Genomic DNA, 15,023 nt, shown 5'->3' with positions numbered 1-15,023 from the left:
CTAGCAAGAGGTTTGGGGAAATATTGTGTAAATACAAATTATTTATTATTATTAAAGACGTTATTATTGTCTTTATATTACTGTATCACAGTTTCCACAAAAAATACAAAAAAATATGAAGCAGCACAACTGTTTTCAACATTGATAATCAGAAATGTTTTTTGAGCAGCACATCTGCATCGCCATGGTGAGCAGAAGAGACTTCTTTAAAAAAAAAAAAAAATCATGCAAAGGGGGTCCTTGGCATAAAAAAGACACCTAATTCAATTCTAATTCATAAACAGCCTACAGCGGCAAGAATAACAAGATGTCACATATTTGAACACTGTAAGTAATGAATAGCTATTAGAATAAAATATTGGTCCAAAACAGAACAAGCTTTGATTTCAAGAAATTCTAATTTTTTGGTGCTCCAGAAAACTGATTGCTTGTAGTAGCCGACATGACAGCTTCACTGAAACAGTGTAATTGTGGCAGAAAACATCTAAAGTGTGTTTTCTGAATAAAGCAGATCGAGTTGCGCAGTTCACTGGGTGCAATTGCTTAAATTTCATCAATCTGTCATTTATCCTCTTCTGTGTGCTTGAAAGCTGGACCGCATTGGACACGGCATGAATGGCAGACATATGTACGAGTGTTGATGTGCTGGCTACATGTCAACACACACTGACTGAATGAAAGACTAAACATGGCTGCCTTTCATTAAAGTGACATCATGATGTGCTTCGTGTTTCTTTTTGGATAGTTGAGTTTATTTTCCAACACATACAGTACAGCATCCAGATGGTCTCTTTCAGGTCCAGCTGCATAAACGCTGTGTTCCCCACTGTGCCTCTCGCTTTGTTGGTAATGGCAAACGGACCCCCGCAAGGTGGCATTAAACGTACAAGAAAAAAATAAAAATAAATCAACAGTTTTTTTGAAGCTCTTTTTATTTAATGCATTAACTCTGTGTGTCTGTCTATCCATCTGTCTATCAGTCTTTCTGTTTGTCTGTCTTTGTTTGTCTGTGTCTGTTTGTCTGTCTATTCATTTGTCAGTCTTTCTGTCTGTGTCTGTTAATTTGTCTGTTTTTCTGTTTGTCTCTGTCTGTCTGTCTCTTTGTCTGTCTGTCTGTCTGTCCATTTATTTGTCTGTCTGTTCGTTTCTCTGTCTCTTTGTCTGTGTCTGCCTGTATGTCTGTCTATCTGTGTCTGTCTGCTCATTTGTCTATCTGTCTTTCTGTTTGTTTGTCTGTCTATTCATTTGTCTGTCTTTCTGTCTGTGTCTGTTCGTTTGTCTCTCTGTTTGTATGTCTGTCTGTCTGTATGTCTGTCTGTTCGTTTCTCTCTGTCTGTCAATCTGTTTGTCTGTTCGTTTGTCTGTCTGTCTGTCCATTTGTTTGTCTCTGTGTTTGCTTCTCTGTCTCTTTGTCTGTCTGTATATCTGTCTATTTGTGTGTCTGTGTTTGTTTGTCTGTTTGTTTGTTTTTTTGTCTGTTCATTTGTCTGTCTGTTTGTCTGTCATTCTGTCTGTCTATCTGTCTGTCTGTCTATCTATCCATCTAGGTGCAAGGTGGCATTAAACATCCAGGAAAAAAAAAATCAACTGGTTTCTTGTAGCCCTTTTGATTTAAAGCATTAACTTTATGGTCATGAATTGCAAAGGCAACTCATCTAGGTTTTAAAACAGACAGGGTGATGCATTCACAAAAAGAGGAATAGTGGGTGGTGTTGGGTGATTTAGGGTTTAAAGCTGTTATCGTGTCCCTACCCAACCCCCCGCCCGGGTAGAGGACAACAGCTGGCGAGATCTGGTGCCAACCCTCCACTCCAGCACTGAGCCGAACAGGGTGTCTTTCTCTAGCTGCTATTCTACCCATGCCAGTGGCAGAATCAGGCTTTGTTGGAGCTCTGCATTGGATCTAATGATCCAGCACTAACTGCCATCAACTGAGTTTGCCATTGAGACAGAGGGCTGCATTCAAAGATGTAGCAGATAAGAAGAGTGTCTTTGTTTCTAGATGAGGTCAAAGCCATTGATACTGGACTCTGTAATCACTGCACGGTTTGTTGACTCAAAGGTCACCTAATACTCTTAAACGATAACATTAAAACCCAGTAGAAAAGAAAAATCACCAAAGGGATCCCTTTAATATCGTGATTGTTTTGTCTAGACCACAATGAAATTACATGGAGAGCAAATTAAGACCTTTTGAGATTGTGCTTCAAATTCGAAATCAAAAGTGATATATATACACACACACACACACACACACACACACATATGCATACATATATTTCAACAATTTTATAGCAATATATTTAGTATATCAGCAATGGTCACTTTTTTTTTTTTTTTTTTACATTTCCAAAGGAATATGTAAACTGCTTGTTCATTAGTTAATTTATGGCGGTGTTTGGGAAGATTTAGAAGGTGGAATGTCAGGAATCATGGGAGACTGATGACATGTGTTGCATGTTTTAGGGTGTGTTTCCATACCATCAGCTCTTTGTATGTCTGTGTGTGATATCACTAACCTCCTGGCACTTTCAGCATGCTCTGTGAGGTGTGCGTGATGGGTGAGGTCACGCCTACTGGAGGGTTACGGCTCTTCTTCAGTCCACTGGGTGGGTGGCCAAGCGTCTGGGGTTTCCTCAGTTCACCCTTGACTGCTGTGTCATCCTGCGATCTGCTCTTTTTCCACTTGCTGGATGACTCTGCCTTAAGGCTGCCCGTGTCGTATCCTCCCTCATTCCGGAATTGAGCCTTCCCCTCCTCACTGTACCAGGAAAGGCCACTTTCAACCAGCGAACGTTTCTCAGCATCAGTGCGCAGCTGTGGGAAGAGTCAATGGTAAAATATACAGTCAGTGACTATTTAAATAAAAAAATATATTTAAAAAAACACTAAAGTGCTGAAGTTAAGGCTGGTTCACACAGAACACATTTTTAACAGCAAAGATGCAGGTCAGTGGAATGAAAAAAGTACTAGGTCTAGAGAGGTTTTTTTTATTTTCTGGTGGTTAAAGACATCCATCTAGTGCGTTTACACTGAAAAAAACAATGAAAATGTAGCACAGTGGAATGAAAAGGCGCAATTCTGTGTGAACAGCCCCTTACAATGTTACATTTCTGAACTACTTTGCAATTTCCACAGCATATGTCATTATTTCTATTTTATCAATGTGTTTTATTCTACAAATAGGAGATTAGTAGTTTAAGTAGTAGTTTAACATAATATAGCACTCTAAAACCAGCACACGATGAGAAACATTCGCTGGTAAATGGGGAAAAAAAAGCAAAAGTATTTTAATGTCAGTTCAAACCACCAAACATGGAAGTTCTGTTTCAGAGTCCATTTCTGCTTTATGAGATGAACTGTGGTCACATTCCAATACGAGCCGTAGAGAAGAACAGAAGTGACACACGCTGAGATACATCAAAATATCAGAGCAGTGTTTCTTCTCCAGAACAGTTTGTTTACTCTTGGCTCTATATCTTACTGCGTTTCAATGTCATAGGTTAACTGGGATATATATTCGTAAAGGTGTGAGCGTTATATCAGCACATACATCTGTAACTTTTATGTTAAACATGATTTGCATTAAATAATCAGATATTCAACATATTTGGACATCTAAATACAGCTTAACTATTATACAGCTTTATTTTTTAAGTGTTTTTTAGTCAGGCAATGCAGTAGTGAAACCAACATGGTAAAAGTAAAAGTGACAGTTAACTGGAAACACTTCAAGAAGTTATTCATAAAGGTAAAAATATGCACTGGAAAATCAATTTAGGGGGCAAATATTGTCCCTTAATGGTAAAGGTGTGACTGCAGTCGAAGTGGAAGAGAGGGGGTACTCAGAAGGATGGTAATCCCTTCAGAGGGTACTCCAAGCTAAAAAGTTTGGGAACCACTGGTATAGTATATGGAAATATATTGGTTTTGTGATATATTGGTACACATTTTATAATGTGATGTTTAAAGGTGCTGTAGAATGTCTTTTTAAAATATGTAATATAAGTCTAAGGTGTCCCTTGAATGTGTCCGTGAAGTTTCAGCTCAAAATTTCCCACAGATTTTTTTTAATTAATTTTTTTAATTGTCTATTTTGGGGCATCATTAAATATGCACAGATTCAGGCTGCACGGCCCCTTTAAATCTCGTGCTCCCCTCCCCCAGAGCTTGCGCTTGCCTTAACCAGCATAAACAAAGTTCACACAGATAATGTAACCCTCAAAATGGATCTTTACAAAGTGTTCATCATGCAGCATGTCTAATCGTATAAGTATGTACTTGATTCTGAATGAGTTTGATAGTATGCTCCATGGCTAAAGCTAACAATACACACTGTTGGAGAGATCTATAAAGAATGAAGTTGTGTTTATGAATTATACAGACTGCAAGAGTTTAAAAAATGAAAATAAAAAATGTCTCTGTGAATATAGTAATAAACAATGGTAACTTTAACCACATTTAACAGTACATTAGGAACATGCTAACGAAGACAATTTACAAATATCACTAAAAATATCATGATATCATGGATCATGTCAGTTATTATTGCTCCATCTGCCATTTTTCGCTGTTGTTCTTGCTTGCTTACCTAGTCTGATGATTCAGCTGTGCACATCCAGACATTAATACTGGCTGCCCTTGTGTAATGCCTTGAACATGAACTGGCATATGCAAATATTGGGGGCGTACATATTAATGATCCCGACGGTTACGTAACAGTAGGTGTTATGTTGAGATTTTCCCGTTCTTCAGAGGTATTTTAAACAAATGAGATTTATATAAGAAGGAGGAAACAATGGAGTTTGAGACTCACTGTATGTCATTTCCATGTACTGAACTCTTGTTATTCAACTATGCCAAGATAAATTCAATTTTTAATTCTAGGGCACCTTTAATATTTTTGTTTTAAATTATCATAAAGTGTTTCCAAGAAAACCTAGATTTTAGATTGTTTTTAGATGTTTTATGTTGGGAGTCTATATATTATATTATATTACATCAGGTAGAAATCAATAGCAATGAGATTTATGAAAGAAATACAGCCTTTAAGATCGCTATATTACTGACATTATCTGCCAAAGAAACAAACAAACAAAAAAGTAATAAAACCATGGAGAAACTTAACAAGACTTAACAACTCCTTAACTTTGTGAACTTCATTTGTAATTTAAAGTAAGAGGAGCGAGTCCGTGTTCCCAAGTTTAATGGACTATGTCAGGCTTAAGGAGAAGAAGCCCTGTGGAGGGGCATACCTGCTTTATTAAATGTAAATAAGCCCTTGTGAAAGGTTGATGTCATTTGAGGAATGTCTGCTCCCTTCCTAGGAATTACGGGATACAGGCAAGCTCACATATTTGACCAATTAAACCTGTCTGAACTTTGATGTTTGTATAACTGTGATGTTGACATGTCATTTCCTTCTTCTGGCAAAGACAGCCGTGTGGGTCAGATCAAGAAAGAAGCCGAGGATTGTTCCTCACGAGTACAATAACCTGAAGAAGATGGGGAGGCTGCTATGTGAGTCTGTGGGGGGTTTAGAAGAACATTGTGATCTCTTAGATGGAGAAGATTTTGAAAGGGTCCAGCAAAATTAATGTTTAGAACGGGATGACAGCGACACAGTCCTTACAGTTTACACTGCTCATCTGACTGCTTTCTACAGAAGAGGAGACTGCTATCTTGCTGAAGAAGGCAGTTAGTGTTACCCATAATGCACTGGGAATGTTCAAATTCTTAAACATAAAATGAAATCATCATAATCTATATTATGTGTTAAAGGTGCCCTAGAATTGAAAATTTAATTTACCTTGGCATAGTTTAATAACAAGAGTTCAGTACATGGAAATGACATACAGTGAGTCTCAAACTCCATTGTTTCCTCCTCATTTAAATCTCATTTGGCGAATCTCAACATAACACTGACTGGTACGTAACAGTCGGGATCATTAATATGCACGCCCCCAATATTTGCATATGCCAGCCCATGTTCAAGGCATTACACAAGGGCAGAATTAATGATGCCTCAAAATGGGCAGATAAAAAAATTAATTTAAAAAAAAATATGGGGTATTTTGAACTGAAACTTCACAGACACATTCAGGGGACACCTTAGACTTATATTACATTGTGTGAAAAAATATTCTAGGGCACCTTTAAAATAATTTTGATTCAATATGCCTTTTTGTCTTAAAAGTGAAGTGTATAATTTCTGCTTTCAGCTCTACTGTTCAAGCTGAAACACACATTTCACACACATTTTCCTTTTTTTTTCTCCACTAGAAATTCTTGGAAATACACTACAGTAAAAATAAAGGTTTCTTGAGCATTAAATAAGCATATTAGGATGATTTCTGAAGGATCATGTAACACTGAAGACCGGTGTAATGATGCTGAAAATTCAGCTTTGATCGCAGGAATAAATTACATTTTAAAATATATTCAAATAGAAAACAGTTATTTTAAATTGTAATAATATTTCACAATATTACTATTTTTACTGTATTTTTGATCAAATAAATGCAGCTTTGGTGAGCAGAAGAGACTTTCCGACCCCAATATTTTGAAAGGTATAGTGCATCTCAATAAATTAGAATATCATGAAAAAGTTTTTTTTTCTCTGTAATTTAATTCAAAAAGTAAAACTTAAATATTATTCTAGATTTATTAGACAAAGTAAAATATTTCCAGACTTTTTTGTTTTCATTTTGATGATTACAGCTTGCTGCTCATCAAAAAATAAAAAAAATAAAAATCAGTATCTCAAATTATTAGAATATTTAATTTCAAGTTCTATTAAATTACCATTTTCAGGCTATAAATACTGGGTTTAGGTCAGTAATCCCAACAGCAGTCATAGGGAAGTTTGCTGACTTGAGAATTGTCCAGAAGACGATCATTAAGACCCTCTACGATGAGGGTAAGCCACAGAGGGTCATTGATGAAAGAGCTGGCTGTTTGCAGAGTGCTGTGCCAAAGCATATTCATGGAAAGTTGACTGGAAGGAAAAAGTGTGGTAGGAAAAGGTGTAAAATGAAAGGAATGACCGCAGGCTTGAGAAGATTGTCAGGCAAAACTGATTTAAGAACTTAGGAGAGCTTCAAAAGGAGTGGACTGAAGCTGGAGTCAGTGCATCAAGAGCCACCGCACACAGACGTCTTCAGGAAATGGACCACAACTGTCACATTCCACGTACCAAGTCACTTCTGAACCAAAGACAACGTCAGAAGCGTCTTACCTGGGCTAAGGAGAAAAAGAACTGGACCACTGATCAGTGGTCCAAAGTCCTCTTTTCAGATTAAAGTAAATGTTGCATTTAATTTGGAAATCAAGGTCCCAGAGTCTGGAGGAAGAGTGGAGAGGCACAGAAACCATGTTGCTTGAAGTCCAGTGTGAAGTTTCCACAGTCAGTGATGATTTAGGCTGCCATGTCATCTGCTGGTGTTGGTCCACTGTGTTTTCTGAGGTCCACAGTCAACACAGCATCTACCATGACATTTTAGAGCACTTCATGCTTCCTTCTGCTGACAAGCTTTATGGAGATGTTGATTTAATTTTCCAGCAGGATTTGGCACCTGCCCACACTGCTAAAGGTACCAAAAGCTGGTTCAATGACCATGGTATTACTGTGCTCGATTGGCCAGCAAACTCGCCTGACCTTAACCCCATAGAGAATCTATGGGGTATTGTGAAGAGGAAGATGAGAGACACCAGACCCAATAAGGCAGATGACCTGAAGGCCGCTATCAAAGCAACCTGGGCTTTCATTACACCTGAGCAGTGCTACAGGCTGATTGCCTCCATGCTACGCCGCATTGATGCAGTAATTCATGCAAAAGGAGGCCCAACCGAGAATTGAGTGCATAGAAATGAACATACTTTTCAGAAGCCTGACATTGCTGTTTAAAATAATCCTTTTTTTCATTATTGATCTTATTAAGAATTCTAATTTATTGAGATAGTGAATTGGTGGTTTTTTGTTAAATGTGAGCCAAAATAATCACAATTAAAAGAACCAAAGACTTAAAGTACTTCAGTCTGTGTGCACTGAATTTATTTAATACATGAGTTCCACAATTTGAGTTGAATTACTGAAATAAATTAACTTTTCCACGACATTGTAATTTATTGAGATGCACCTGTATTTTTAGGATCAACATGTACCATACCTCATAGCTTTATTTTCATTCACGACAAATTAACGAGTAAGTTCCTCAGAAGGAAACAATCATTCACGTTTGAATCGACATATAGATTTTTTTTTTTTTTTTTTTTTGCGTGAACTGTTCTTTTAAATATGGGATCTGATCTGACATCTATAATAATATTTAAAATGAATACAGACTCTGTGGCACATCTGTACAGCTATAATGTGGTAAAATGTTTCAGTGATTTTAGTTAGCCTGAATGGCTGAAACTAAACCAATAAGCAGTGTGGCCTTGAGCAAATCCAACCAACACAAACACACACAGAAGATCAAGTACATAACACTACATGGGAGTTCATCATTGAGAAAGAAACCAGAAACTCCCTGAAGACTTCTTGGCCAGAGTTGAGTCACATCACTGTCTTTGGGTGGGATAAACTATGTTGTCTGTGCTCTGTGGTGATAGATTTCAGATGAGTATTGACTGAGTCAGTGTGCACCCTTTCACTCTAAAGCGGTTAGCGGTTTGTAACACATTCATCCCATTAGCGGTAAGTACTGTGTGCTCAGGCTCGACTCATCCAGTATCATGTGTCAGAAATTAGCCAACATTGATGCAATGAACATCGAAGCAGAAACACAGATCGTGAGAGCAATATTTCAATCCAATTAGAAGTGAATTACCACGATGGCAGAGTTTCGCCGGGAGCCAATGGGAGTAGTTGGCAGGGAGTTGAGGGAGGAGCCTGCGTTGAACTCCTCTGAGCTGAGGTTGTCAGAACCGTCACTCAAACCGCTGCTGATGGAGCTGCTTTCATCCCAACTGCAAAGAAAACATAAGAAATGACATCACTGTAAAGATCCAGGTCATAATTAGGTCATGGTGAATTATTAATGATGTATGCAAAGCAGTTAAATGAATAATTCATTGCTTAAAAGAAACATATATTGGGAAACATGTTTTTTTTCTTGACCTTTTAGAAGAAATACTTTGATCTACTCTAACACAACTCTCACCAGTCCATTCAAAATATTTATGAAAACTAAAGTGCAAAAACAGGCCATTCAGAAATCATTATAATAACTACCATTACAATCATGTGCACAACACCATAGCTGTGCACGTTTACATATCATTAAGTAATTAGTATTTAACTATTTAGTATTCAGCAGCTCTGCCTGCCATGTGAAGTACGCCACTACACGCATGTCAGCCAATCATAACAGAGGTCATTTACATAGAGGTCTTAAAGGTACAGTGGGAAAATAGACAGGATAATTTTAAGATCAAACAGAGGATGGAAAATGGTCATGGAATATAAATCATGTCTGGTTTTGTTGTGATTAATATTAACTACCCTTATAAGTGGCCTTTCAGGAAAAGTAATAATATGAATAAGGATGTCATTATTAGGACATGGCGTTTTTACACTGACACATCGCAATGTTAATCAGAATTTGGTCACATTCTGATCATGTGTGCATCATGTAGATACATTAACCTGACTAGATTAAGCCAATATTTCAGTTTCAGAATAAGTCAGCTGGTATATGCCTGTATTAATCTGAATCCTTTGTCATGTAAACAAATTTTTCACATAATCTACTGTAATTGGAATAGACATTTATATCTGTGCACATCCAAATGACAGTAATTGTGTTGAAGAGTTTTCAAAAGCTAAGCATGATCCATATTCCTGCATTCAGCTGCATGATTTCAGATTAACTAATTACTCTGGATTTAGGGTTATCAAAAGTACAGACTTCAGTACCAATTTTTAAAATGCAACGATAGCAGTATTTCCCTCTAGCATTTTGAGCAGATTCTTAAACACCTCTGATTGGCCACTGTGTTCATACGCTCAACAGATATGTCTTTGATTGGCTACAAATGATCAACGCTTCACTGTGCGCTTACACAGATACACATGGGAGCATTTAAAAGCAGACGTCTATCAGCGGATCCATTAGGGAACGTTAAAGAGTGTCAAAGATGTCTATTTACAACATGTTTATGAAGCATTGAGCGTTGTAGCCAAATTTACAACATGTTTTTGAAGCGTTGATCATTGTAGCCAATCAAAGACATATCTTTTGAGCGTATGAACACAGTAGCCAATCAGAGGTGTTTGCTGGAAATGCTGGCATCGTCACATTTTTTTTTTTTTTTTAATTTCCATACCGACTTGATACCAAAGTCAGTACTTTTGACAACCTATAGATGTTTTTAATACTTTCAAATGTAATTCAATCAGAATCTCATTAAAAATTCACAAGGATATCTGTTTTTGTCTGGTCCTGGTGTATCAGGAAGCAAATGCTCCAAAATGAAAGGTGCCTTTGAGATAAGAACACATCTTGTTATACAGGACCTGATAAACCCTGAGAAAGTGATAAGGCCATCCTCACATCACTGAGCATATATGCTGAAAAAAGACAGCTGAAGCCATTCCAATCAGAAGCAACAACTGATAAACTTGTTGTGTCACAAAGGAACCTGACCGGTTCCTAAAAGATACAGTTTGTGTTATGTAACTGTTGCCTTTATATCAGAGCAAAACACACAATCACAGGGGCTTCTCATCTTTGTAATTCTGTTTGCCCAGGTGTGGAGATGTTTTGAATTGTATGGAAAGACATGTGGCCTCAAAGTGTTTAATGTTGTTTAATGTCTAATGCCACTAGCTATAACTATAGCATTCAAATTTGCATTTTAAAAGAAGACTTGGAAAGAAAAAAATATTTTCTATTAATATTACATCTCTTAAAAATTGGCACTAAAACAAAACAAAAACACAAAACAAAATAAAACAAAAACACAAAACAAAATAAAACAAATAACAAAACAAGAAAAAAAAAACAGAAAGCAAAAACACAAAGTAAAGCAAAACAAAATAAAAACCAAGCAAAGCAAACAAAAACAAACAAAAACATAAAACACCACAAAACAGAATAAAAAAAAGAAAACTAAATAAAACAATTAAAAGCTAAAGTTAAAAAAAAAAGTTTTATTCTTAAACTTATTCTAATTATTCTTCAGTGCCATTAACAACAGCTTTGAGATGTCATAATGGCCTTTGAACCTAATCCACAAAACACAATATAGTTTCCACACTTTCCCTCCATTTCCACCTCCAGTCTCCATTTTCCAGATGCTTTAAATTCCTCAGATGTCCCAGTGACACCTAAAGACTGGATTAAGTAGCAGCATATTGTGAGAAGCCTGTTATTATAAGATATCTAAGCACGTTCAGCTGTTTTGTGAGACGGCCAGCCCTGAGGTAAAACACTGACAGTCTCTTTATGAGCGATAATGATCAGGGTTCAGGTTTCAGGGCTGTTTGGAACACCTCAAGCATCAAGCTCTGTGATTACGCTCAAAATCCAGACCTCTCCAGACCTGAGATGACAGCACTCCAGCCATGTTTTTAAGGATGAACTAGATGTCTCGTGTTTACCTCTATAGCTAGGAATATTTGTGAGATGCGACGTCTCATTTGGCAGCTGTTTTTTTTTTTTTTTTGCTTTGATGCACTGCAAGCGTGCCATATGTGCAACTTAAAACACTACATTCTTTCCTCTAACCTGTCAACTCGACTGCTATGATGTAGGAGTTGAATCACAGGGAACATCTCATCTGTATGATCTAGATTTATTTTACGAAAGTGTCATTTTAAAAGAGCAATACGGCAAGGAGAGCCTCCCTGCAGAATTTCTGCCGCAGGTGAAGTGGAAAAGGAGGGCAAAGAGACCTTGAAAACCTCAGCTTACCTACAGCATCCCACAGACACAGGGCTCTCTTCAAAGGCATACCAAAGACACCATGCGGTTTTCGATAAACCCAGACTAAAAATGGTTGTTTGATGTTGTTCTGTGAAAGGGGAAAATGCAGATAAGCACAGCAACCTTTCGGAGATGCTGCAGACCCCTGGCCAGGCCTGTTCATAGAGTCAGTGGGTGTGAATTTAGGATTTTTTTTTTTTTTTTTTTTAAACCAGATGGACTTCATAAGGCTTTAGTTCTGGTAAAAAAAAAAAAGAAAAAAAAAAGCTAATGAGCAGCAGAATCTAAGTGGCTTAAACAGCACTGATAACGCAACATACTGTCACATAACATTATGTGCCCTCAGATTAAAGGATTATAAAAAGGCTAATTGAAGCATAGGATTCATATTCAGCTTTAAAGTCAACATTAAACTGCGTTCACAACCTATTTTACTTCCATAATGTGATGTAGTGTATGTCTGAGTGAAACAGAAAATGGTGTAAGACTATTCAGGCTTTTTTCCCTTTGTAAAAATATGCCTAGGTGATTTTTTTTTTTTATTTAACCCTCTGGCCCTCTTTGGACATTTTTTGACAGTTCTTCGTTGGAATAAGATGACACTTGGTGACTTTTGTCGCATTAGCAATATGAACACACACACACACACAAAAATAATAAAATAAAATAAAGGACATGAATCGGACATATTAAAGGGTCGTAAAAAAAATAGTCACTCTTACTTTTTTTCGGTCAGAAATGACCGACATAGGAAATCAATGGGAAAAAAAAAAAAAAAAAAAAGAAAACTCAGAGAATCTTTTGTTGGTACAAACTACAGACACTGCAGAAAAAAAAAGTGCACAGCACTGAAGGGGAGACACTCTAAAATGCCAAGAGTGCAAAATAGACACAATGTGTGACAAAATGCCCTTCTGTGTTCAGGTTTGACTATAGTAAAATGAATGCAAAAACTGACACTTCAAATCAACATTTCAAACAAAAAAAATCTAAACCTTGACAAAAAGTAGAATTTTATTTCTTTTTTTACCAAATGGCACCAATCTACCTTCAAAAAATGGATTTTAAATGCCTTGTCTCTATTCTAACATGGAATACGCTTTAATTGAAAAATAATTAAAAAATATGTTAAAAAATATATTATTTTCAAAGGGAAAAAATAGCTCATAAAAATTTTAGAAATATTGCATAGTATCATAAAATAGCCTCATAATTTTATATAATAATCACAAAATATTATTGAACAAAAATATATTACATTGGTTTTCCTGAAAAACAAAAAAAGTTACTTTTCAAGGCTTCGGTCACTTTTGACCATAAAGAAGGCAAGTGTGACTCCTAATTTTTATCATAATAGTGAGATATATAGTGATATAGTAACAAGACTTTTTCAGGGCGAAAGCTAATGGTTAGGACATGTTGCAGGCTGGATCCAAATCTAGATTACATGCATGGGCACCAAAGCCCAAAATGTTTAAGCACAAGCTTACTGCTGCACAATAGCTTCGACTTTAATCATAACGTCATTTTAGAGCCATCCTGAATCAACATAAAATTCCACATCTAATACACATTTTCAGCAAACAATTACAAACTGCATTCTGTCCATTTTAAAGAAAAAAGAAAACGGGTAGAAATGCACATGTGCAATCATTCTCAAGGCTAAATAAAACAAAAAGACACCGCTGAGCTAATTATGTTAGCGCTGTTAGAGCAGTCTTTCTCCAACTGACACACAACTCCAACACACTCCTCTATCTGTCCTCCCTTCCGAGAACAGGGCTCTCAAAAAACACAATAACATTGTGTCAAGGCTGCACCGTAATTGCAGAGAGCTCGAGCCACGCCAGCTAGAGAGGAAAAAAAAAAAAAGTGTGATTTGAAGATAAAGCGTCCTCCTACCCATCCCCTCCACCCTTAACCAAACATTAACTTTAATTGCATAGATGCAAGGCAAGCAGATAACAGCAATAGTGTGTTTCTAAAGGCGGCATCCAAGTGCTATTTGAAGGTTTTAAGGTAGTAAGAATGAGTTTTCTCATGGCATCTGTCCACAAATATATATCAAACAGACAAAATACATATTGACAACACAAACGGACAGCAATGAACAGTGTTTTTTATGTGGTATTCCTCAGGTGTATATCTTGGATACTTAAATATTTTCAAAAAACAACATTTAAAGCCAGGAAATGTTTGTTAAACCCAAAAATGTATAGATTTGGTTTAAAAATAATAGAAATCACACAAACAATTACCTGATGTAGGTCCAGGTGGTGTTTTAAATATTTATAATATATTCAATATTAAGTTTTGTCTATATAAATTTAACCAACATTGGAAAACTCCCTGTGCACTTTTTCTATTGCAGAGTAAAATATTCTACATATATGTCAAGAGATATATATCAAATTTTACTAAAAGGCTGAAAAAATATAGTCCAGCCCTGCATTTGACTCCACATTTCTACTAGACAACAACTGATTATGACGCCAGTAGCATATGGCCTTTATCCTTAACACATACAGAAGCATATATCAATTGCCTACATGGTCTGCATAATTCGTGCTTTGCCCATCCCAATTTCCCCAGCTTAGCAAAATACTGGAATGCCAAATGACAGGTGGCAGATCCTCTTTCATCATGCCAACTGGTCACACAGAATCCAGAGGGAGTGACGGCTAAGAGCGACAATGACACGCGTGTCCAACACTTAAAACTACCATATAAACCATGCTCTTTATCAATCATTTGGACTCACACAAAACCAAAAAGACACAAGGCGTTCTGACGACACATGAAAATGTGTTCAAGTAGATGTGAAAATGATCGCTGTTCCATGAAATGCACCTTTGTTGAAGCAATGTTACAGTTGTCCCCTCAGGCAAGAACAAAGACATGGTTAAAGCCAATATACTGCCAAAGTTGGCTCAGGTGTACTGTAGACTTGGCTGCCTTTGAGAATTTTTTTTTTTTTATTATTATTAAGATTGCAATCTGTATAGTAGATAGTGTGTAACATGGAAGTACACTATTTACAAAACTTTGATGTGGTTTAAAAATAAATGGTTTTTTTTGATGTCCTGGGGTAAC

At 36.7% G+C, this 15,023-nt stretch overlaps 1 protein-coding gene across 8 annotated transcripts in view; it reads right to left on the bottom strand.

The window, feature by feature from the left end:
* Positions 1 to 15,023, bottom strand: part of nav1a (neuron navigator 1a) — a 210,735-nt gene that overhangs the window by 41,682 nt on the left and 154,030 nt on the right. For all 8 annotated transcript variants that reach the window (XM_067371856.1, XM_067371858.1, XM_067371857.1 and 5 more), the window contains 2 exons: positions 8,832 to 8,970; positions 2,520 to 2,817 (listed from right to left, as the gene is read on the bottom strand). In XM_067371856.1, coding sequence (XP_067227957.1) covers positions 2,520 to 2,817; positions 8,832 to 8,970 — 437 coding nt within the window. The remainder of the gene's footprint in view (positions 1 to 2,519; positions 2,818 to 8,831; positions 8,971 to 15,023) is intronic.

The sequence above is a fragment of the Chanodichthys erythropterus genome, chromosome 20, assembly GCF_024489055.1.
Source record: "Chanodichthys erythropterus isolate Z2021 chromosome 20, ASM2448905v1, whole genome shotgun sequence".
In the NCBI taxonomy this organism is placed as follows: Eukaryota; Metazoa; Chordata; class Actinopteri; order Cypriniformes; family Xenocyprididae; genus Chanodichthys; species Chanodichthys erythropterus.
This window is presented reverse-complemented; position numbering and strand designations above follow the sequence as displayed.